Below are 26,443 nucleotides of genomic sequence, written 5' to 3' on the forward strand. Positions count from 1 at the left end.
GATAAAGTTTGCATCTTTTAACAGCTATTTAAATCTGATATGAAAGTTACTAACAGCTACAACTGTATAAAAACTGGTTATGAAATTCTGCCATAACAAAGGTTTTAAAATGAAGAATGCTCATCTTCCATCATCGCAGGACCACTGTAGGAAAAAATGTTATGTAAAGTACTTAAGCATTTATTAGAATAACATTATGTTATTGTGAACTATCCATTTATACAGTATATCTCTGAAATGCAAAGTACTTGGGGTGTTAGGTAAAGGTAAAGGTTTCCCTCGACGTAAAGTCCAGTCGAGTCCGACTCTAGGGGGCGGTGCTCATCTCCGTTTCTAAGCCTTGGAGCCGGCGTTGTCATAGACACTTCCGGGTCATGTGGCCAGCATGACTCACGGAACGCCGTTACCTTCCCGCCGAAGCGGTACCAATTAATCTACTCACATTTGCATGTTTTCGAACTGCTTGGTGAGCAGGAGCTGGGACGAGCAACGGGAGCTCACCCCGCCGCGCGGTTTCGAACCGCCGACCTTCCGATCGGCAGCTCAGCGGTTTAACCCGCAGCGCCACCGCGTCCCTCTTGGGGTGTTAATCATCCCATTAATCCTTCCTATTTCTGACTAATATACAGATAATTCAGCCACAGTGCCAACAGGGGTCTTCTATTAACTCATATTTACTCGTTCTACATAAATAACTAGGTAAAACAATGAAACCGTTTTAGCACCTGTTCAGCATTCTCTAATCCACTCATTTCTAAGAACTCTCCTTGGCCAAAACTATTATATATACAAATGCAAAACAAAACAAAACAATTTGATTAATACATTACTAAAAATATGGTTTTCTTTCATCACATAATTTAAGAGTCAGCAAAGTTTACAAATTTGGTACACAGGACTTCGTATCAATAAAGTGTTTTACCTTATTAAATTTCCCTTTAAAAATGCTTAGAGAGCACTGCCTTACAAAATCTCTGAGTTGGACAACAAAACGACAAATGCACTTCAGACTAAGCAAGTGAAAAGGCAACTATGCTGAGACAAGATGTTCTAGTTTGGCAAACATTAACGGTGTCTGAACCGGTGGAAGCCATTGAGAAAAGATTCTGAAGCTGATCAATGTGTGTCACTGGCATCCCATGCCTATGAAACAGGGATAGTTCATACAAGGGAACAGTTAGCTATATGATGAAAGGAACTGACAATCAAGCAGCCCATATTTGTCTATGGTTGAATAGACTGGAATACTGTGTACAACTCCAGCCATGTTAGCTTAACATGGACATCCTAGCACAGGAAACTGCAGAAAAAAGTTATCCAAATGATCAAAGTAGCAGCTGTGATAAAGTGTTTTGGACATTATAGTTCAGAAAACAAGCAAACAGTGACAAAAGGAGGTATGTAAGAGAGAAAGGTGTAAGTCATAAGGTAAATAGAGAAGTTTTTCTTCCTTGCTAGTAATAACATAAATGCAGATACTACTACGGAATTAAATGGCAGAAGATCCAGGGTGTATGGCAGAAAGCACTTCTTTGTATAGGCCACCATTCTGGGTGAATTTATTGCTACAAACTATGAATATAGTTACAAAAGTGGATACTTGTAAAAGGAGACCAGACAAGCTCCTGCTGGTTAGCCTACAGAACTACTAAGTTCACAGACAATCTGCAACTGGCCACTATGAAGAAAATGATGCTGGAACAGACAAGACTTTCCATCTCACCTAGAATGTTTCTTCTACCTTAATACCATTGCATCTTGCTTATTGCAATCAGCTGTTTATGATAAATGTCAATATTTTGTGTCCTGGCACTTAATAATAATAATAGACAGCCTGTTACTTTCAGAGAAGCCTTCTGGAATATTAGGAGAATTCTCCTGATCTTCTGTGGCTATCCCTATGCTTTTAAGGGGCAGTTTATATCATCAATTAATCAGCAGACTGCTATTTAGTTCAGGTTGGATGCTGTACAACCCAACCAACAGTCACTAATTGTTTCATGAACATAGAGCAAATTCTCCCTTCCCTCTCCCAAGTGACCTCAGCTACAGTTTTTCTGAATATCTTGGAAAAGCAACTGCTGCTGAAGACGTTTTAGACTACTTAAGACATCTGTAGTGAGATGCCCACCAGACCAATATCCTTCCTGTTCTTGGTTCTCTTCCTCCTCCTGTTCAGCAGGGCTATCAGAAGGTGAAGAAGAACATCTGGAGATATAACCCTGATCTGATTGTACCGACTGTCTCTGAACTTTGCAAGACTCATCAAACACCAGCTGTTGCTGCTCATTAACACCTTCTTGGCATAGGGGCATATCAGAGGGGATGATACTTTGTTGATAGAGGGAATACATCAATCCCTCCAGTTGTTGCTTTACATCAGCTGGCAGGGGCTGGAGATCTGAGGATAAATCCTCTTGAAAAATGACATGATTTCTTCTTGGGATGCTAGCTTCTACCATGGGTCCTCTTTCTAGCCAATCTTCATTGGTCAACAGTTTATGACTGAGTATCTCTTTTTCTTCTGTAAGGGCATCTGGCTTAACCACCTGAACAGAAGGTGTCTCAGCAGGAGTGACCACAGTCTGGAATGCTACATCTGCTTGTGGTAGAAGCTGAGGTTTCAATTTATATGCTCCCAAGTCATCTTCATTAACCTGGAGATTGACCAAGCAACAGCTATTGGGGTCAGGTTCCTTTGGAAGCAGTTGTTTTTTGAGAATACATTCCCTCGGGAATATTAATTCTTCAGTGAGTTCCCCACTCAGAGACTGCAGATCATCTTCACCCTCATAGCAGGCACATTCACTTTTAAACCAATCTGGATGCTCAGCCTGCCATTTCTGGAATTTTTGTAATGCCTCCTTCAGCTGTTTGCCACAGGGGCTTTCAGTATACTTTTCAGGTGAGATTGCTGGGATCTGATGCATTCGCCCTGGCTCAAATTTTTCAAGATCCTGGATTAGGAAGTAAATTTCCTCAAACCTGTCCATCAGCTGGTATTTGGAGGTGACATGGAATGGGTCTGGAATGTCACTCTCACTGCTTATGCCCTCAAAATAGCAGATTAAGTACAGTCCAAAGCAAGCTGGCTGTTTAAAGTCTGGTAAAATCAGATTCAGTGCTGGAGTGAACATGTCCCCTGCTGGCAGCAGGTTTTCCTGCTTAAGACGTACAGCTGCTTCCTCATGCCCAAGCATAGCCTGCCACTTTGCTCGAGTACCCTGGGAGCACAAGATGATGATCTTTGAAGAGAGTGCTTCCATTTTCTGTTTCTGCCGAGTAAGCCAGCATACTGCCCCCATCTCGGATATCTGATGCTCATCCAGCAGGTCTAGGATAACCTCCGTACCACACACTGTGATCATGAATTGAGCAAATTTCAATACAATGTCTACATAGAGCTTATGATCAGCAGAATACACAATCCAAACTGTACGTGGCTTCAGGGGCGGAGGAGATGGTAACATAGGGATGACATCTGGAAAATCAAAAAGTGAAATATGTAAAAAGTATTATGGTTACTGCCCTCTGTACATGGAAAACAAAGGGTACAAGAAACAGCACTGTTACATGAATAATATACTGCACTTAATATTAAAACAGTGTTCAAGTTCATTATCTTCAGGTTAGTCATGCCTCTAACCAAACTTTGTCTCCAGTACCCAATGATACAGATTTTAAGAGGAAGGATTTTATTTCAGAAAATAACAATTCTTGATGCAGACACAGTTCTCTCCTGAAAGAAGGGTTTTGTGTCAGAAAGTAATAGTCCTTGATAATAATATAAAGATTGCCCCACTGGTGTTCAGCCACAGAAATGGATAAACAATTAATAACTCTAAAAGAATTGTATGTGTGTGTGTGTGAATGAGTGAAAGAGAACACACACATGACTTTTAAGGAAGCAAAAAGGCAATACTGTCCCCTCTAACAGCTGAACCTAATCCAGGTACCTAGATTACAAATCAGTGCTGAGCCATATGAAGCAAAAGTTCTCTTACCATGGTGTTCAGCATCACAAATTTTTGCCCCAGAATTTAATTCTAGGAGAGAAAGAAGAACATATATCTTAGAAAAAGTGGAAGAATATAACCTTGATTTAAATCTTCAAATACTTTTGGAAAAGAAGGGGTAAGTATTCAATGTCCTTCGCCTTGAGGCTCAAGGGCAAGCAAAGAGAAGCAGGATCTTGAATAGGAATTTAAGATTCCCCTCAACACAACTGGGGAATCTTAAATGAGATGCTGAAATAATGGTGTCAGACTGACCGTGAAATTAAGATGATGGGTTATAATTAACAATGGGTTGGATAAGCATTCCAGCTGAATCACTTTATATCTAAATTTCCCCAAAAAGGGCTGAAATTGAGCTTGGATTTAAGTTAACATATATGTAACAGAGCTGCTAATCTCCTCTCTCCCCTTCTTCCTTGGCAGTTCTCCCAGTCTCTATCCTGCTCCTCCAGGGTTAGATAGCCCTGGTGAATGGCATGGGAGACAATGAGCAAAGAAGAGTATGTCTGAAAATTAAGCAGAGGCAACTCTGACCTGATTTTTCAGAGATTAGTCTCTCTCCCAGCCTGCTGTGCTCTGCAACATTCAGCCTGTCTGACAGACCTTGGAGGAGTGTTTCTGGGAAGCTTCCGAGGTGAGAAGATTCATGTCTGCTACCCCCCTGCACAAATTTGGTCCAAATCTAGGGCATTCCAAGAAGGCACAACTGAAGACAAAACACCACCAAGCCCCATTTCTGGAACCTGACTTACCTTTTTGTCTTCGAGTAAGACAGATTGCCGAAGCAACAGCTGAACCAACTAACAAAATGCAGATGATAGTGTGGGTCCAAGGCAGCCCCGCTGAAAATAATAATAATAATAATAATAATGATGATGATGATGATGATGATGATGATAGCAGCTAGGGTCATCAAACCATATAACACTGCAGAATCTCTTGATATATAGGACAGGCCACATTTTTAACAGTAATGGACCAGGAAATAGTAGAACAACTTCATTGGCTCTGCACAGAAGCAATTATATTATTTTTTAAATTCCAATTTTCAGCTTAGTACACTCTCTAACACAGTGTGGTCATACAGAAGGCACATGTAAGTGTGGTCAGGCATCACACTACTGGTTACTGTATCCACGAAAACATTAATTTTCAACAGAAAGCTCCTTTTAACAGAGCTAAAGGAGGGCAAGCTCCTGCATAATTTTTTTCCTGATTCTGTTTGAGGGACTCAGACCCAAATTCCACTCTCTGTATACAAAAGCAATAGTAATGTTTACTCTTCCTGGGAGAAAAGATCTACCTCACTTCAGTTGTTACCCTGAAACTATGCTCATGCGGTTCCTAAACTGAAGCAAAAACTTTTAGGTGGAAAAAAAAGGGGGAGGGGAGATTTGCTTAATCATCTAGATATTATGCTTCTTTCACCCTCAGAAGCTTAATTTACATTTCTGTACATTAAAAGATGTGAATTAGTGGAGTGAATCTCCAGTTCTAAGCTTCTGGCCTGTACAAAAATTGACTGTTTTCTAACTATATCAAATCACTTTAAGAATATATATGCACCAGTGATTCCGGGAGGAACAGTAAAATCTAAGGGATCAGCAGGAGGACACGGGATTGAAAATGAGTGCCTCATACAGTCTATGGCACAGGCAGGAAACAGTGGTTGGATCTGGTGAAAAAAGAAGAGAGAGGGCATTATAGCAACTAGTTCAATGCTCCATCAGCCACCAAGTTTCAAAACTTAAAAAAAAAAAGCAGCTTACTTAGGACTACTTTTTTCTCTTGGATACATTATATAAATAAAATGTAATACATTATACTTTATTATACAATACAATTCAATGTAATGTAATATGTTAATATAAATAATCTATTTTTGTCCCTTTGAGCCAGTTTTGATTCTTGGTGATTGTCTGGACAAGTCCCTGAAGTTTTCTTGGCAAGATTTCAGAAGTGGTTTGCCATTGCCACCTTCTTAGGGCTGAGAGAGGGGGACTGGCCCAAAGTCACCCAGCTGGCTTTGTGCCTTAGGTGGGACTAGAACTCATAGTGTCCTGGTTTCTATCCTGGTGCCTTAACCACTACAGCAAACAGGTTCTCAATATGAATAATAATAATAATAATAATAATAATAATAATAATAATAATAATATAATGTATTATTATTATTAAAGATATTCAGACAGACAGCCAAAATCCATAGCAAGGTTGTTAGATATATTCAAGATGAAACTGTTAAGTTACCAGCATTCTTAAACTTACTATGTTCACACCTTATCTTCATAATAATCAGAGTTTTAAAAAAGGAAGGCAACATTTTTTGCCAATTGGCATGTTTGGAATTCTAAGAACATGAAGGTTATGCTATCCCAAAATAGCTGGAATGACATGCATGGATGATCATAAAACATATATTTATCAGAAGGCAAATAGATGAGATGGTTCCCCATATCTCCTCTGGCTGGCTAGGAGCCAGTCAATTATTCTGACTGACATCTGTCTTTTTACTGGGCAGGTGGGCAACTGTCAAATGAAGCACTGGAGTGCAAACAACCCCCCTTTTTATTTTCTAAATATGCTTATGGGACTATAAGGTCCTGGAGGTAAAGGTGAAGATGCCTTTAAGCTAAGCTGGCTTCCTAATGCCTATGTGGGCACATTCATACTGATTTCTTGGCAACAATACAGAAATGGCTTTAAAAAATCCTTTCAAAAATCATTCTTATTTTTTTAAAATTTCCCAGACTAGGCTACAGTACTCAAATTCCCTGATGGTCTCCCATCCAAGTACTACCTAGGTGTGACCCTGCTTAGCATCTGAATGCAGACAAAGTTAATGCTAGATTAGAGACTGCCTATTTGCTTTTAATTAAAAAAAAAACTAAAAAAAGTTAAAATTGAGTGGGACAGTGACCTGGCAGTTGCCAAGAGAAATATCCACAGGAATACTGATGCTCATGAGCTTTATATTGCTACTTCTGGCTAAGAGCGACGCATGTGTTGTCTGAAGCAGAGGGGAGCGTGGAACTGATTTCCTTTAATGAACTTCTGAGATTCAAGGATACTTTCTCCTTTTGATAGTTCTTAATCAGTTTCTAGCACTTTAAAGGAGCATTTCTTACTTTAAAAGGCTAGAGATGCCTAAAGAGCTAAAAGGGGAGAGATCTCTAAGGTAAGTGAATCAACACTGTCATCTTTGTTGCCACATGTTAATAGCTCAGGATTCTGTGGACTAATTTGTGGCTACCCAGGATTCTGAAGTTTCAGCAAGTGGTAGTGACCTAGCTTGGGTTCAAAAGCTAAGCAGGGCAGGCCCTAATCAGTATTTGGATGGGAGATTATCAGGGAATCCCAGGACTGTAGACTACAGTGGGAAGTCAAGAAGATCCCAGAAGAAAGCAAACCAGTTTTGTACTGTAGTTTCATGGATATGTCCATCTGGTCACCAGGAGCTGAGCGTGACTTCTGAGGAACATCCTTATTTCTAGTTTTCTCCTTCCCCCGGAAAAAAATCACTGAATGTGACTATTAACATGGAAGAAATTATTTTCTGTCAGAAGGCAATTGATGCCCTACCTGCACTTTGTATTTGCAACAAATCTTCAAGTTCTTTTCCAGCTTGACTGTCACATTCAGGCGCTGCTGCAGACCCTTCTGCAGAAACCAAGAGGCACATTTGAGAGAGGACGCGCAACAGCAGGCTGGTTCATCTCAAGTACATTGTCCCTTTGGGGCAACTAGGTGGGCTCACAAATAGAAATCAAGGGGCCATTACATTCTATCATAAAGCAGTGAATGGACTCAGAACAGCTCCTCCATGGATGGGTTGTGAGGGCTGTTGTAGCTGTGATGCATCTGTGCATTTTCAATAGCTATGCCAACATGAAATCAAGTAGTTTAGCATGATCTTGACTGGACGATCAAACTTCATGTACAAGCATGCAACTACTTGCTGCTTCTTTCACATATATTCCCTTAAACTTATTCCTGTAGCACAAAATTTCAGATTCTGCCATAGTGGAAATGCAAAAGCTGTATCAATCTTGTAAGTAAGTAGGCGTCAAACTCACATAACTTAATATTCATGTAGGATTCACATTTTGTAGTAAATGATGTTTTTTTTTTAAAAGACTCAAATTCTGGACATGCTAACTGTTGAGTTTTTGTTATCGGGAAGAGAAGGGTTCTGATGGACTGGCAAGTGTTAAAGGGTTAGGGTTAGGGTTAATCCTAAGAGGCACTGGCAATAAGGAATTGCTGAAGTAGAATTAAATTACTCAGGGAAAAAAATATAGTGGAGAAAAACTGATTACCTCTGTGATTCTTTCTGTGGCCTTCTTACACTCCTTTTCATCCTCCTGAAGACTGATTACATGGATAAAATAGCTGGCGGGCATCACTGCTGGGTCAAAGGTCACCAAGACAGAATGATCGCCTAGGGTTGTTCCATTAATTCTGGGTTCCCACAAACTCCCTAAATGCAGAAAACTCATCAGTAACTTCAAATTGCACTGCTTATGGATGCACCCAAATGCCCGAAAAAAGCATACCTATTTGCAGACATGGTTCTGTTTTTCTCATGGTAGGATTTGTGCAATCTGCAGTGAAAAGACCAGAAAGATTGCGTCTGTATTCAGAACGACAATACTGGCTAAAACTGACTACTTCAATTTGCAAGTAACCTAAAAAGAAGTATGCTGAAATATAAACCAATTGTGAAAAGATTACCAGGCAAAAACTATTGGTCTTACATCATTAGAAAAAAGAATATGCATAGGGTTACAGAAGACTTAATGTGATTTTTTTAGAAGCACATTTCAGATAGCTTCTAAAAAGTTCATGCCACAGGCTCACATTGCATCATCTAGCAACCCCCATAACATCCAATGTAGCAGAGAGGCATTTTTATTCCTGCTTGGCATCCCCACCGCCACTGTGGGATCCAGAAAAGTCAGTGCTTTAGCTTTGGAACAGCCTTGCTGCAGCTGGAGGAAGTTTAAGAGCTATGGATGTGCAGAGACAAAATGGCAACCTCTTTCACAGGCTTCCCAGCTGGGTGGCTTTAAAAGCCATGTGTTGGAGGTGCACTGAAAGAAGTGGCAGGTTTCTTGCATCTGGATCCACCTTGCTCAGAACTAGTTCATTTTCTACTCTGCTATTTTTATTTTCTGAGTAGCATCCTTTTCCTCAACGCATTTACTTTAAGCACTACAAACTAACGTGCAACTTTCACTCTCTGTAGCCTTTGTTTATTGGTAAACTCTTCTTCATATCCTGCTATCAACTTAACTTCATAGGTGTATGTCAATTGGCACATCTAAGGTTTCTTCATCTCTCTCTCTTTTGGTTCCATTTTTTTTTGGAATTTTCTCCTGGCATTTGGATGGTCCTCTGATTGCCTGCATTTGTTTTTCCCTAGCCTATTGGCTTCCAAGAGGCCACGATTCTTCTGAAACATTTTCTCTTTGCTAATTTGCTTTGGCTGGTGAGCTAATTACAGGTAGTCCTCAGTTAACAATGGTAATTGGGTCTGGAATTTCCATTGCAAAGCGATGCAAATGTAAAGCACATCATGTGACTGCATTAGTGTGGAAAATCCTGGCACTCCCCATTGCTGTTGTTAACCAAATCCCAGTGGTCCTGATCCAAGCCGTTCCTGGCTCGGTCCCTCCCGGCCCTGAGCCTCAGTAAGGTAAGGGACTGCCTCTTGAACTCCCCCCACCTGCCTCCCCTCTCCCCATCTCTGCCCTCCTTACCCTGCACGGCAGCACTGTCATGGCCCAGGCTCAGGACTCAGATTCTGAATCTGAATCTGAATCTGAGGAAGCTGCTCCAGCTGAGTCTGTGGAAGGTCAGCTCCAGGAAAGACCCAGTCAGGAATCACACGAGGCTGACCAAACGCAGGCAACACCTGAGCAACTGGAAGAGTCAGATGAGGATGAGGTAAGGCCTTCCAGCCCCTGCACCTGACAAGTAAAGAAGGGAGCAGAGCAGCAAAAGTCTGCTCAGCTCCTGGCCAAGCAAGGGAGTAAAGCTCCTGATTAGTTAGCTGCTGCAGCCTCCTGTAAAATGTAGCTCTGACCCATGCTCTCTTTGCTGGAAACAACGCCTGACCTCTGGCTCTTGTGTGACATCCCTGTTCTGAAGAAACCTTGAACCTCTGGCTTCTGGACTGGCTGACAACTCTGACCTGCCTTTCAGAATCCTGGACTGGCTTTGGACGATACTTCTGGGCACTCCTATTTCAAGGCAAACCCTGCAGGCAGGCCTCTGCTTTGTTTACCCTCCTTTGTCTGTGGCTAACTCTTCAGCCTTGAAGTAAAACTGATAATCTCCAGAGAAGCTGTGTTTACGTATGTGACTGAAACCTGAGGCAGGACAGGCACTCCTCAGGGGTGGTGCCAGCAGCGCTGAGACTGATGTAGAAGCCCGGGGCCCTCAGCAGTCTCAGCTGGCCACTGCCGCCCCGGGCCTCTGCTTCAGCCCCAGCGCTGCCACTGCCAAATGCCGCCTCAAGCCCACGCCACAGCCAGCCCCCCCAGTGCAAAGCCCCAGCTGACCCTGTCACCCTGTGCTCTGCAGGCCCTGCCACCCCCAGCTGGCAACACCTGAGCAACTGGAAGAGTCAGATGGCCTTTGCCATCTTCTTCCTTCTACTGCTGATGTGGCATAGCTGACCTGGCCCTGTGCGAGGCAGCTGCTGGCCATGCCAGGCCTTCTTCCCCAGGCAGCGTGCAGCCTTCTCACAAGGCTTTGGAGGGCTTCTGAGGCCTTCTGAAACATCGCAAGAAGGGTGTGTGCAACGTAGAGAAGGGCATGTGTGGCTTTGGGAAGAAGGCCTGGTGTGGCCAGCAGCTGCCTCACACAGGACCAGGCTGGGCGCACCTCGTCAGCAGGAGGAGGAAGAAGACGGCAAAGGTCAGCTGGGGGGATGAGGCGAGCAGAGGCAGTGGAGTGCAGGTTGGCCAAAAGGGCAGACCTGGGGGGGGATAGGCAGGTGTGGGGAGCTGAAGCACCCCTGCAGTCATAAGAGTAGGCGGGCTGCCAAGCACCCAAATTTTGATCATGTGGCCACAGGGGTGCTGCGACAGCTGTAACTTTGGGGACTGGGCATAAGTACCATTTGTTCAGTGCTGCTGTAACTTTGAATGGCTGCTGGACAAATGGTCATTAACTGAGGACTACCTGTATAGACATGAGGGCCATGTGATGGTTACCCATTGCTTTCCACCTCCAGGATCAAGTACTGCAACGTACTGTATTTATAGCTACCTTTAAAGATTGTACAGAAGATGCAGCTGCCACTGAATGCAGCAACCTGCTTCTTAGCGGGTTGGCCATATAATGCTGGCTCTGTGGGCTAGCTTCCATTAAGCTTCCTGGTACTATTCAAAGTGCTGTTTTTGACATATAAAACCCATTATGGCTTAAAACCCAGATATCTGCATGAGTGCCTCCTTCAGGTAGAATCAAGCTATCTGGTGCTTTCACCCTGAGTCAGGGTGTTGAGAGTTATCTCCCCATCTTACACTGGAGCAAGAGCATGATGTTTTTCAATTTATGCTCCATCCTTTTGGAATAGCTCATCCCTGGATATCTTGATGGCGTTCAGGAAAGCAGTCAAGCGTATGCTTTAATGAATTTTTGGTGTGGTCACTGCATTCTGGATACTGGGCTTCCTGCTGTTATTATGAGTTTACTGATCTTAAATGGGTTTATGGATTTCGTATTCAGATTTTTAAAGATCTAGGAATGTTGTGGATTTGTCAGTACAAAAATAATGTAAATAAATACATCATAAAAGTGTCCTTTACCTGGTACTGTGAATGACACTGATTTCCTGTTATGGTCCCCTGGAGTACTTAATTGGGGCAAATGACGGACAGTTACGTGGTACATTTGGCCTGGCTGTACCTCAAAACGGTTGAAAGAGAAATTCCACTGAAACAATACGATAAGGAGAAATCTTTTAACAAACATACAGTGAATCAGTGCAGTGACTTACAAGACTGATCTTGTATGAAATTCTGTACTAGGAGAAAGAAAAGAAAATTCACGAGCTAGATGCCGTATGGGCACTTAGGTAGAGCAATTCATTTCGTTCAGATCTAGTTATTCAGTCTTGAATGATCCCTGCTTCATCACAGGCATTTTATTTATTTATTTATTTATTCATTCATTCAACTTTCTATTACCGCCCATCTCTCCCAAAAGGGGGACTCTGGGCGGTTTACAATAAAATCAAAATTAAAAGCATATAAATTACAATACAACAAATAAAGATAAAATAGATAAAAAATCCAAGAGGTGAAGATCTTATTCGTTGGGGAGAGATCTATGGTACTAGCCACCCGCAAGAGGAACTGGTGCCCCTCCCTGAATTGGGGGAAATTTGGGGAGAAAAGAGTAAGGAGTTATTTCTCCATATCCTCATAGAAATGCATTCCTTTCACCAAATGTTGGAATATAACATAGGTGCTTTTTTCCTGCTTTCCTCTAATGAAAGAGAAAAGAGGATTCTCTCTACAATGTGAAATCTTGTGAGCATGGATCACTAATTTTATTTTATGTACAAGGTATCTAATACAGCTCTACCCTAAACAAACGCTAGCATTTTTAAAATAGCCTAGGAAGTAAATTCAGGTATCACTCTCTCTTTCCCATATTTCTGATAAAACACTATGGACAGTGAGAAAATTGTGGTGCTAAAAACAGGTGCTAAACAGTGAAATAGAAGACGCTATAGGCTGGAAACAGGAGTCAGAGGAGAGAAAAGCATTCCAGGGTAATCAAGCGTATTTGCTTCCTGTGAATGTGTCTCAGTCTGTGGCCCCTTGTTCCAGAACAGCCAGCAATATTCACAGCCAATGTTGTGACCCTGTTAAAACAGAAGTAGCAGCATTCTGTTCTAATACCTCCTTAAGCTGCGGGACACAACGTAGTTGGTACTTTTACAACAAACAGAACCGGAAGCAGCAATATCCATATGCAAATGTTTAGCTGTCTCCCCGCCTGTACCCTAGATTCTCCTCATCCCTTCTGCTGGGACAGGTCATGGTCATTTTAATGCACTGCAGCAATAAATCATGCAGCTCTTGTTCCAACACTAGCAATTCACACACAGTAGAGGCCATATCAAGTCATCTATACTTGCTGTAAACAACAGACCAGATTCTTAACGACAAGGCTTTTCTTAAGCACCAGGTTATTCTTTTGCTTGCAAATGTCACACTTTCTCCAGCCAATATACTGTTATTTATTTATTTATTTACTTTACTAAATGTACCAGGCTGCCCAACTCCATTACAATTCTGTTGGATTCTGGGAAGGCAAAGTATAAAATTTGTAAAACGTTCACGATGGCTTACCCGGCCCCCGCCGTCTGGACGGACTTGGAATGACAAGTTATTTTGAAAGTCAAATTGAGCGCAAATCTTCCGGTTACTGCTTACTTGGAGTACAGCCAATTCCACTCCTCTGAGGTATATGATGCTTGCTATTGTTGAAGGGAAGAGGAGAAGGAAACCATTTGTAAAGATATCTCTCTTGGTACCTCTGGCTATGCTGCAGTCTAAACCATGAGAAGATTTATAGTTCAGAAGCAGCATGAAGGAGGTCAGGACAAGGTTAAAAAAAAAAAAGTACTCCCTTCTTCCTCCCAACTGTGCAAAATGAAGTTACAGTGTTCACTCCAGGATACGGAGAATCCTGGGCTAGACACACCAATGATCACAGTCGGCATAAAGCAGTTCATACAAAGTCTTGTTCACACATTTTGATTTTATAGCATGAAAAGAAAATACATACTGAAATGATATCCTGTCATTTTAGTATTCATCCCCAAATTGCTCTAGATTGTTTACATTTTTATTTTGAACTGCTGTTATCTCAAAGGAAAACTAGTTTCCCCGCCAAATAATTTACCTTTAAAATTGGAGGGTGTCTTGGATTCATTACAAATATGGTAATAGAGGCAGATGAATTTTTTCTTCATTTTTTAAGGGAGTGTCTTAAAATCAGGGTTATTTGCCTTTTGAGTAACTATCATTTATTTAATAAAGTTTTAGAAGCATCACCAGTTCACATTATTACTAAATCCCCAGACCAGCCCCTAAGACACGTTGGAGTTAGCTCTGGCTACTATAACTGGTCTAATAGATAATGCTACATTTTCTACATCCAGCACTGTCATAAGTAGCGCAATTCTATATTAATTTCTTCCTCACTTACCATCGGTAGCCACTTTCCACTCTATCTTCAGCACAGGGACCAATTTCCCATTTTCACCAAAGAAGGTATCAATAAACACTTCGACAGAACTTGGGGCTGAAGGAGTCCATTTCGAAGAACGGAACCAGCTCTCATCCAGGCAGGTACCTACAAGTTTGATGGAAATTAATTCACTTCCATTTTTGACATAGCAACTGATTTTCCTTTGGACTATAACATTCTAGCTGTTGTTCCTCCTCCCAAATTTCAGTGCAGCATAAACTATCAAATACTATCTGCTGTATTACAATGCTCTTCAGAAAAGCTAAGAAAAATAGAATTAAAAGATGAGCCAAAGAGAACTTACTCATTATTAGTGTCCACACTGAATAGTCAACACTCCAGGTAAACTTCTATGTTTCTTAGCAAAATGTACCCTCTAATATTGACTAAACCTCTAACCTTCTACCAGGCTTCCCTAAATTAGCATCCTTCAGAAGTGCATTTCCTAGAATTTCTAGCCAGTTCTGATACCTCTGGAGAACAGCAGGTTGAGAAAGACTGTTCTAAAAGATACAGAAAAAAGGGTATATATGATGAGATGTGCATTAAAAGATGCAGCTGGACACATGCTATTCAGAGTAAGAGTTCCCTACTAGAGTATAGATATGGATCATTTACAATATCTTTAAATTTCAGTTCAGATCTTAGACACATACTAAGCAAGGACATATGCTTGCTGCCTCGCCGCCCTTGCTCGTCTCTACATATTTATTTCTCTTAAATATGAGTTTTCCATACTTCCACTTTCTCTGTAGCACTAATCCAGGGTTCAAATATACATAAGTTAGATCAGAGGTAGGCAATCTTTGGCACTCCAGATGTTGCTAAATTACAACTCCTACAATCCCTAGGAACCATGGCCAACAGGGAAGGATGTTGGGAGTGACAGTTTAGCAACATCTAAAGTGCTACAAGCTGTCTTCCCCTGAGCTACATCTATTTTACATATACAGCAAGGTGGAACTGAGATTGTCCTAACAGCCAGGAACCACGCTGAGACAAGGAACAGGTCTCTAGTACTTTATTACTGCTACATTAGACAGAAAATCCTAACAAACTGAAGAAGCGTGGGAAAAACCCAGACAGATAAACCCCAAAGGTTAAGGCGGGTCTGATCTGTGTCTCTTTGAATGGCTGCTTAACTCCTCAGTACTACACATGCGTTTTCCCCCCTGGATAGAGGCCCCCTCCTGCTCACCATCAGTACTCACGACAGAGATGGAGGCATCTGGAAATGAAGGAATGATGCACACCAATAAATTACAACTGCATGTCCAATATCACAATGATTTACCCATTCCCTTTCTATACAAATGCAATAGGTTCTAATAAGTCCAAAATTATTTTTGTTGAATAAGTTGTAGTCTTAAGATTTTTGACATTAAGACAGGCTCTCATTGTTTAGACAAAATAGGATCTCCAGTACCTCATTCCATTCACCCTTTAATATTTCCATATCAAATTGATGTATTGACCACAAATATTTACAGACTAATTGTTTTTTTTTAGTATCCTAAGATTTGGTGTTAATGCACATGCATAGAATTAGAAGAAAACAGTTTTTCCTTGCTTCATAGTGGAACACTCTCTAAGGGAAAAAAAATCACATAAATGACTAATAACAGCTGTGATCCTACACTTACACTATAAGAAGTATCATATATAAAATATCCACATAAATATTTTTCTTTTTTTCTTTCTGTCCAACAAAATCACTGAATTCAAATTTGTTACTTATTTGATATCTAAGCCATTCTTTCCTTCAAATGCAGGGCAGAAAAGAACATTTGAAAACTACTCCCATCACCTAACCTACAACTCTTAGGCTGAACTTTATCTGTTTCTCACTGTATTACTTTCAGAGTTATTAGGGAATTTATTTTTATTACTAAACTTACATCCCATTTTTCTGTTTACATAAACATTCAAGAATACTTGCTTTTGAGAATTTAAATAAATGGAGAAAAATGGAACTAAAAGCACAATCTTAGTAGACAAAAAAAGTGCACTTTGGCCTAATTTTAGGAAAAACAAGTTTATTGTATATTTCTTGATTTAGAGAAACCATATGATAAACTGGATTACACTGGAATGTTTTGTGTGAATAAGGAGTTGGGATTTTTATAGCTCAATGCAATAAATGTAATATACTGTATGAGAGAAGTAAAGCATGCATGAAAATAAGTAGAATGCTCAGTGAATGGTTTAACGTTAAGCAGGAGGACACAAATGTGAGATATTCCCTTCTTTGTTTAATATATTTGTAGATATATGTATAACAAATGCTTGTGGTGACATTAGAGGTGTGCTGGTTGGGGATTTGAATGTAAATCCAAAAACCAAAAAAAGTGCACTTACTGTTTAGTACACGACAACGTAAACCCTACAGGAGAGAACATAAATATATTACTTACAAAAAAAGGTTTTCTTCTCACATAAAGTATAAGTTAACACAGAGGGAGAAAGAAAGGTAAAGCCTGGGCAAGGACTTCACATTGTTGTAAGATAGAAAGTAAATATCTAATTAAAGTTTATTACTAAAGCATTTTATTGCTTAAGTAAAGCAGACCTACTACATTTTAGTTAGCTAGACAGATTTAGATAGATATAAATATTTATACTCACCTGCATTTTTAATTCAGATACAGACTCAGATCCATAAAATACAGTACTTAGAATGTCATCCTTAACTACATCCTAACAAAGATCTCCAGGATTTTAGATTAATCTATTTGGATAAAGGAATAATATCTTAACTGAAAAGCTACATTCCATAATTGTGTAGCATCTTTTTGCAAAGTAACACAGAACTATACTTTGAACATTGATTGCGGAATGCAATTCTTTGAATAGTAAGTAAAAATATATAGGATTAGGTACCAAATATCTTGTCTTTCTGCAAGGATTGTTAATGATGGGAGTGGAATAAAATTATAAACTGGAAAAGCAATGTCTTAAACTTATTTTTATTTTAAATATTTTAAATTTGCTTTTGTGTAAAAACTATCTAAGTTGTACACAACAAGGAAAAAACAATACAATATTAATCAACAATATAATCTAATAAAGGACCATAGTTGAAAGCCTATAATTTTTATCCCATATTAGCCAATAGGGTAGAAAACTAATTTCTTTAAAACCCAGTCTGGAAAAAAAACAGTTAGACAGTGTGCAAGTAATAAAATCTCATTTCTCACAAAGTGTTGAGTTTAAAAGATATATCAACGAACATAAGGCAAAGGTGTGATCTGTGCCTCAAAACACAAAACCCAGTTTGATCTGTGCCTCAAAACACAAAACCCAGTTTGATCTGTGCCTCAAAACACAAAACCTGGTTTGAACCCTCCTTAGGACCTCCCAAAACATTCACATTCATTCAAAATCCACTCACTTTAGTTACTATTTTTTTTTCTTCCAAAATATTCACCAAACTCCCTCTTTTCATACAACCAAAATGACACAGCAGGCACCCTTTTTTGCTTTGTCTCCACCCTCACCCCCATCTTAGGTTGACTTGAAGACTTCCTTAAAATTTATTTATAATCTCTATTTCAATGGAGTATTTTTCCCCAGGCAACTGAGAACTCTTCAAAAGCAACACTGCCTTTCAATTGTATATATTTTTGCTTCACAAAGATGTCCCTGTATCCTTATGGACACATAGGAGTTCAGGGGAATAAAGATGGAAAGCAATGAATGCCAATGCTTTGTTATGAAAAGTTCCTGACCACCTGATCTTTATTTACTCTGACTAAACACTATTTCATTCCACTTGTATAGTACAAGAAATTCTTGATGTAATAGACGTTAATTTAGCAGATTTCAAATTCACTGGAAAAAATCTGCTGGATCCCAGTTTTTCCAGAATTCAGGTAATAACTGACTAGTGAATCAGTCCAGCTAATGTTTGTTGCTTCCCCTCAAAACGGGTATTAAATTTTATCAGTAAAGTCATTTTTCTCATGTATGTTTTTCAACTCAAAAACTCCCATCCCTCATTTAACAGACACTAAGCTTTAACAGACATCCCTCCCCATATTAGTTGACTAAACTGAGTATTTATTAAATGAATGTTACTTTAGCAGATTTCTCACCTGCAAACCCTTTAATATGCTTAAAAAAGAGAGACTGCTTTTTTCTTCTGCCATACATGTGTAAGGCAATAAATATATTATAATCCAGTATTATTAGAAACAAATGTAATATGCTATGTTGCTGAATCATTTTATTCAAGGAAATATAGTATCTCTTCTATATGCAAATACGCCTACAAAAACAGGCCGAATACGTAACATAGACCACAAAGATAAAAATGGTTGATACAACACATTTATTTTTCTGTTAATTCTAATTCAAGCTATGTAATTTGACTGTATGTTGAAAGCCATTTTTTACAAACAACACATTTACTAGAGTGACTTTTTCCTCTTTTAAATGTTAAGGGTTCAACTATGCAGCAGAAAAGTAAGCAGAGTGTCTTATCATAGGAACAAGGAATGACAAATTCTTTGAAATTTGATTTTGATATTGTTGATCCCCCTCCCCTTTATGGATGCTGAAGCTCATAAGGTAATCTTATGTAAAACGCTCAAATCTTTAGCCTTTCTATCCTTAAGAAATATTGGCCCATCTGACAGAACGGCTGAAAGAATTATTTAGACGACCTATGCATAGCCCTCTAAACATTTCAAAAAACCAAGGTTACCGGGACACGTCACTGGCAAATCCTTTCAATACAGAAGTGCCTTGGTAGGTGCTTCTGACATGAAAAACAAAATGAAACAAAACAAAACTGGGACACCATATTTTAACAGTCAGCAATATCCTATTTTGATCCTATTACACGTGGACAATGTTTGCTTTGCTTGCCAAAATTTCCCACATCTAGGAAAACCCTATTCTGGTGCACAAACTTTCACAAATACATGGAGGGGGAACTTAAAATGCCATATAATGTATCCAATAACGTTCTGTCACTACTTCTACCACAGTGTGTATACTGAATTCAAAATAAACACCATTCAGTTACCATGAATGGTGATTTTGCAGAGGTTATAAAAGAGGTCCTGTTCAAATGTTACTGTTCCCTGTTGATACATACTTCCTGCATGTTGCCCCAACTCTTCAAAACTGCGGTTAAGGATGTTTTCATAGCTGGCTTTAGCCAGTCACATCATTGCTCTCTGGTTTGAGCAAGAGAAAGAAAGAAAGAAAGAAAGAAAGAAAGAAAGAAAGAAAGAAAGAAAGAAAGAAAGAAAGAAAGAAAGAAAGAAAGAAAGAAAGAAAGAAAGGAGGGAGGGATTCTGCAATTACTGTCATGATTGTATAAGCTTCTGTATGTGGTTGGGAAAAGTGTCTATTGTTTGTCTGCAGGCTTGGCAGACAAACAATAACAAAGCAACAGAAGTTACATTTATATGTATACCTTTTGGTTTTTGCTTAGGTGTTCGCTTTTATCTATATTTTGAAGTTCCCAGTGACTTATGCTTCTGTTAGATTCCTGCAAGAATTCTCACACTGTATAAAAAGCTCAAAGTGTAGAATCAAATTGTAGAACTTCAGAATCAAATATTTTAGGGCTATCATTTCAGGGCCGAAAAACTTGGATGGCAGTGAAGTCTATAGTTTGTACCTCTCTGCATTCGTGTAACCTGGATAAAGTAGCTCTGAAATAATACATTTTTATAAAAAAAGGAATGCAGAACAATTATACTTGTTACATGTAAGTTTTGCAAATCATTTACACTGAATGCAATTTATTTTGTGCAGCTTGATTTGTTCATTTGTAGGGAACAGCTTTGACAACAAATGTAATACTGACTCATGCATGTGAAGCTTATCTTTTGGCTTAGTGTTACAGTTCTTATTAAGCAATGCAAAAACACAGGGAGAAGCCACATGCTCACATGGCAGTTAAATCTGTTGCTTTTTGGAGGGGTCACTTCCCTCAGACCCTCTTATCGCCATCACCAGCAGCACAAGAACTCAGAGAACTATTATCACAGCGCATATCAGCTGTAGATGATCTTGTTAAATATTTAAAGATGGATTAAAAACATTTTTTAAAAGATCAAATAAAACATGATCAGTGCCAGCTCTGACTTATTCACATAACAACAAATGAATGTACTGTACTGCTTTAGATCGAGTCACATAAGACAAGCTTTAAATCTTCCTGAACTTTCTCAAACCTTTAAAAATTACTTAAAGAAATCAAAGATGTTATTCTAGGCAGGAGTCCCTTAAGGGGAAAAAAAACGCCACATGTTTTATGGCTTATCTTTATTTTTAAAGATGTGTAGATCATGCTATTATTTTAAAAGGAGAGTTATTTACTAGATTTATATCCTGTCAGATTTTAAGGCAGAATACTAAAAATAAATTAAAGACTTGCTATTCTAAAGACAGTCAATTCAGTCTGTACTGAATCAAGAATTCTTAAACGTAATATGGGAATAATGTAATTTAGCAAAGTAATTAACAATTTTCATCCAAAAATTGATGGAAGGGAGTCATCATTATTAAAACTATTATTTTTTTATTCTCCCTCCCAAATGGTTCATTGGTTATGATACTCTGAGGCTTAGTTTGGTTAAAAGGTGGTACAAGTAGGCCACTCACATGAGTAAGAATACTGTTGGGAGGAACTTGTAGTCTCACAGATGAACATTTACAACCTAGGATTCACACTGCTTCATGGGAACCCATGGAAGCAATGTAAATGTGAATGCTGAAGCCATATTCACTAAAATATTAAAGCAGTTCCATTTATTTTCTTCTATTTAAGATTAAACAAAATATATTTAAATTAATTAATTATATACATTAATTTAAATGAAACTAAGTGTAAATAGACATATGTGTCATGAAATAACTGTGGAGGAAACATGACATTCCACCATTAAACCATGAAGCAATGTTACTCTACCTAGTTCACTTATTCTATATACTGAGGCTACAAAAGAAATGTTCCCGCAACTACCAATTTATGCCTTTAAAGAGTAACTTTAAAAGTAAAGATGACCTGTTACATGCCATCCCTCCTTATGCAAATTCATCTTTTTGCTAATTCTGATTATAGACAAGCCATACAGTAGTTGCATTCACAAATCTATAGCAAGCTGATTTACTGATGCGACACCAAGCAGAAAAAAATCATGTTAACTCAAGAAAGCAGGATAATGTACCAATGCAATGTTGACAGTACTTGCATGACTAAATACCAAGGATGAAACTTAAAAATTTTGCAGGGTTAATGTAATTGTTTTGTGCAAGGCTTCACAATAATTAGATGGGGAAAGAGAAAGGCAAATTAAATAAGATGGGGAATGAATTAACACTGTTATTTACCCACACCAACAATAATAGGAAACTTTTGCCCTGGTATCATACACATGAGCAGGAGTCTCCAATTTTGATCAGACAAAAATTGTGCTTGCCAGACCCCTTCCACCCCATTTGGACAAACAATGCCATTAGCCTTTGCAGTTGGAATGGGTAGTGAAAGATGCATATAGTAAACACCTCTGCTTGAAGAAGTTTCAGATTTGATATCCTATCTCTACCTCACAGCCCCACATCTTTCTTATTCTTGAGCCAAATATGCCAATGGGACTTTTCTGAACTGACCTTCATGACCAAGGTTCCTAGTCTTTGCCCCAACTGTGAAGTTGGGAAGCTGGTAGGTAGAATTTATTGTGCCACTTATTGTGACTATCTCTACCTACGTCTACAGATTTAAAACTGGGAGGAAGTGAGCTACTTGTTACATTCACCAGAAGACAAGCCATCTTTGTTATATACAGCTTGAAAGGCATACGAATGCAATGATCACCAAATATTATTGTGGAATATTTTACATATAGCCATATGGGGTTTGATAAAAATAATTGGAAAGGAATTTTTTCATTTGAATTACCACTGTTAATGAAAGAACATGTCAGCCATCATTCAAAAGTCACTTGCAGAAAAAAATTAAATACTACTTCAGTTACTACATCAGGAAGAAAGCATTTTTATTAATAAAAATGTATTAGAAATTTCAGTATTGAATATTCTGATTAAAGTTTATAGATTCTTTTATTGTCCTAGAAACAAATATAGTTATTTTAAATTAATAACTTATGGCCCTCTCTAAACATGGATTTTCCCCCCATGGGGCACTATCCAGAGAATAAAGTACGTTAGTCTGTTGCAGCAAAAATTAAACTTTTGTGACACCATAAAATAGTGCCAAATGTATTATTTTACCAGCTTTGTGGATTATAGTCTGCTTCATTTGATGCATGAAATGTTATTCTTAGATCAAATTGGGGGGTTGAAACAGTGATGTTAAAGGAAAATAAAATGCAGAAAGCACAAAAACTGATGGGTGACTTTCTCTGAATTAAAGATGTTTAATATACTTTGTTAATTAATGTATTAATGCCAGGATAAACCTTCCAAAAATTGAGTTTTTGTGAAAGATCACGATTAATCACACAATCACTATCTCTTTCTATATTCATTTTCTCTTGACATCACTTCTCACCATGTATATTCAACACAGATAGCCATGCAAGAAAAACATGGACAAATTGCACTATCATCATTTGTTAAGAAATATGTTTTACTGTGTCCTCATCCGGAAGTCAGTATTCTTGGTTTCCTACTATTGTACAATGTATAACAGACATGTTTACTGCTGTTTTGCAGAATGCCTTTAACAGCTTGAATGAATTAGTCTTGTCTCATTTTAGAAATAAGACTTATTTTTTGTGCGTGCACTGCACTATCAATATTCTTGGTATCTTTTTATATTTCCTTCCTGTTATTAAGTCTACAGCTGGGGCTGCAAAAATCCAGGTCGCCATAGCACAAACATCTCTTTTTGCTACCAACCAATGGTAATCTGGATTTTTACAACCCAGACCTGATAGCTCAACTAAGCCAATTATTTTCTTCTTCTAACTATCTTTCCTTCTTTCAACCTGACCCAGGTTTTGCAAGGTCTCTCCCCCTGCCCCATAGCTCCCCACTTCTTCTTTAAAACTCTTTTAGACTGAGAACTTGTGGAAAACAGACTTTGTTTTTAAAAAATGTAATTGCCTGGCACCCATTAAAGAATTAAGTAATAGTCGACGGCAATGTTTTGTACACGCGAATGGGTGCAGATTTTTCTTTTAAATAAAAAAGAAGCAAACATGCTGAATGCTTTACTTGGGAGTATCGTCACATTTTCAACATTCAAAATATTCCAAGCATGCTGTAAAAATATGGTCTTATAACTAATGCGTTCTGTGAATTGGTAAAGAGCTGGCTTTTCCCTGGGGCATAGGGACAATAAAGTTGAAGCCCAGGGACTGAAGAGATGAAGGGGTATAGTTATGGACTGGGCACCTGTTTTTTCTTGATTTTTTTCCCTTTTCTTTTTGTATTAGTTCTATTATCTGTGTTTTTATCACTGTTGTTAGCAGCTCAGAGTTGTGTGGATAGGCGGTCATATAAATCATTTATATAAATAAGTAATGCAGTGTTGAGTGAAAACATGAGAATTATGCAAAGCAAGAAACTGAACACAACACATGAGGTACATTTCAGTTGAAACATTAGAGCTTATTCTGTTCAGGACATGGCTACGTGATGATCCCCCATCAAAACAAAAAGATACATGGTTTGTTTTTTGTGACTTTTACATAAGCTGTGTTTTATCTGACTGCTGATTAATTTTAATTGCATTTACTGAACACACACACACACACACATAGATGGATAGATAGAAAGACAGATGCTGGATGCTATTACTTATGTTTTTATACTAGAAGTTACTGTGAGATAAAAAAATTAGATATAAAATTTAGAAAAAATCCACTTTCAGTCAAACTGATTTGTTTTACATGAAAGCGATGGAGAATTAGGAGAATAAATAATTCTAATACATTTCTTCACTTAGGGAACACATAATATGTTGTGTTGTGATACAGCTGCTAAAAAGGCAAATGCTACTGTGGGGTGCAATTAAGAGCAGCACAAAGTCCAGGTAATGAGAAGTAATTGTTCTCTGATCAGACCTAATTTGGACTACAGGACACCAGTTCTGGACACCATAGTTAAAAAAAGACAGTGACAAATTGGAGCAAGTTCAGAGGATTGCAACTAAGGATGAGGAGGGTTCTGAAAACTGTGCACAATGAGGAACAATGAAAGAACCTGTGTATTTAGCTGGCAGAAGAGATGACTGAGGGGACATCAGATAGCAGTCTTCAAATATCTGAAAGGTTTCCTTATTCTCTATTGCTCCAGAACAGAACTAATGGGTTATCAAATCAAATCCTTATTACGGTCATAGACCAGCATAAAACTAATGGGTTAAAATTGCAAGGAAGCAGGTTCAGGCTAGACATTACGGAGTGCATAAGCTGGGAGCCAGTGCAACAGGCTACCACTGGTGGCGAGTTCTCCTTGTGGTGTGTTTCCTTCACTGGAGGTCTTCAGCACCTGGATGGTCATCTGTCACAGCCCTTCACTGAGCAAAGGGTTGGACTAGATGACCTGTACCATCTTTTCCAACTCTATGATTCAAACAATGTGTATGGAGAAACCAGAGGAATAATAGTAGCTTCTATGGTGTTATACTAGGGGAAAATAGACTGAAAAGCAAAATGCAAAGACCAAAATCGCAGGATCAGAACCTTTTGGGACGCCTGGAAAGATCAAAGGCACCCTGACCCATAAAAGCTTCAAAAAACAAAACAAAACCAAACTCGTAACTTGCGTATTAACCCAGGAGGCGGTGACGGGGACCGGGAGAGCCTTGCCTAAAGTTTCTCAAGGGAGTTCAAGGCAGAAGCGGGACCCGACTTCCGGAACCGCCGCTCCGCACGTTCAACGTCACCAACCGGGTGCCTTCCAGATGTCCGCATCTGGCAGGCACAAGGTGGGAAAAGCTGCTTAACACACGCGTCTCTCCCGAACACAGCGAGCTCCGCTCGGGAGAAAAGCCGCGCGACCTTCTGTCCTTTTTTCAGCGCGCCTCCGGCGGCCCGCGCACTACCAAGCTCTGCGCCCGCCCGGGCCCGACTTACCGGCTGCGAACAGTTGAAAAGCGGCGGGGCGCTGAGGAGAAGCTTCAGCCCCGACAGCGCCGGGAGCAGCCCCGCGAGGAGCACGAGGGACCACGAAGCGACTCCCCTCATCCTCGCCGCCGCCCTGCTCCCGAAGCGAGGCCACCAGCCGCATCGGCCTGGCTCCGCCCGCCTCTGGTTTCCGGGACACGGGGGCGGAGTCGGAGGCAGCTCACCTGAGGCGGGGCACAGGCGGGTGGGCGTGGCCGCCAGGGAAGGCGAGCGCGCGCCGCCCAGTCTTGGTGGAAGGCGAGGATGTGCGCGCGTTACCTTGAGGCGAGGCGGCGTGGGGGCGGGGCTTGGAGGAGAAGTCTCTCTCTCTACTGTACCGGCGGTGAGGAGACGAGCGGAGGAAAAGGGGGCGTGGCCGGGCGCGGGTGGCGGCCGTTACTTAGCCCCGAAGCTGGATTGCGGGCTATCCTTCCGGGTGTCGGTGCGAATGCCTATTCCGGGGGTCGGCAGGGATATTATTACCCACTGGTTTCTGAGGGTTGTTGTTTTGCTATTGATATTTTTGCTGTGGACGCTTACGCCTCCCCTTCTTCCCGCCCGGACCCCACCGTCTCCTTCGGGGGACTCCCCCGCTGTCACCACCTGCCTTCCAGGCAGCACCTCCTCTGGGCTCCTCTCGCGAACCCTGTTTCCTGGCAGAGAAAGGGCCCTCCCAAGCCCGGGGGCCTTTCTGGAGATCAAAAGCTAACTAGCTAGCTACATACATACATACGTACATACATACTGTCAGCGGGAAAAATGTCCCTGAAGAATTCCAATCACCCAGGTTCGATGATACAAAGAAAGGAGTTTATTTGGTAACGCGTTTGCAAAGGCGGGTCCCTCCGTGCAAGAAGGAACCCTGAATGAAGTTAACCCTATACCTTTATACCCTCCTTGCCTGTCATCCCCCTCCTTGGAGGGTTCAGCTCACATTCTTCCTGTTACCTTGAAGTACCCACTTTGATTTACAAATTCACAATGCCAGCAGGATGTCAGGATGTTCTTACAATCCTTATCGTTGTTTTTGACTCTGATGGCTCACCAGATCCTAGT

The 26,443-nt window shown here is 40.0% G+C and overlaps 1 protein-coding gene across 1 annotated transcript; it reads right to left on the bottom strand.

The window, feature by feature from the left end:
* Positions 1–583: 583 nt before the first annotated feature.
* Positions 584–25,526, bottom strand: IL17RA (interleukin 17 receptor A). The gene is made up of 12 exons (XM_063308240.1): positions 25,358–25,526; positions 16,653–16,677; positions 14,253–14,399; positions 13,391–13,518; positions 11,837–11,963; positions 8,573–8,620; positions 8,336–8,496; positions 7,599–7,676; positions 5,623–5,691; positions 4,769–4,919; positions 4,005–4,046; positions 584–3,481 (listed from the first exon to the last, which is right to left on the bottom strand). The coding sequence occupies exons 1-12, from the start codon at positions 25,466–25,468 to the stop codon at positions 2,043–2,045; spliced, it is 2,526 nt and encodes an 841-aa protein (XP_063164310.1). The 5' UTR covers positions 25,469–25,526; the 3' UTR covers positions 584–2,042.
* Between the last annotated feature and the right edge of the window lie 917 nt (positions 25,527–26,443).

The sequence above is a fragment of the Candoia aspera genome, chromosome 7 (genome assembly GCF_035149785.1).
Source record: "Candoia aspera isolate rCanAsp1 chromosome 7, rCanAsp1.hap2, whole genome shotgun sequence".
NCBI classification, from domain to species: domain Eukaryota; kingdom Metazoa; phylum Chordata; class Lepidosauria; order Squamata; family Boidae; genus Candoia; species Candoia aspera.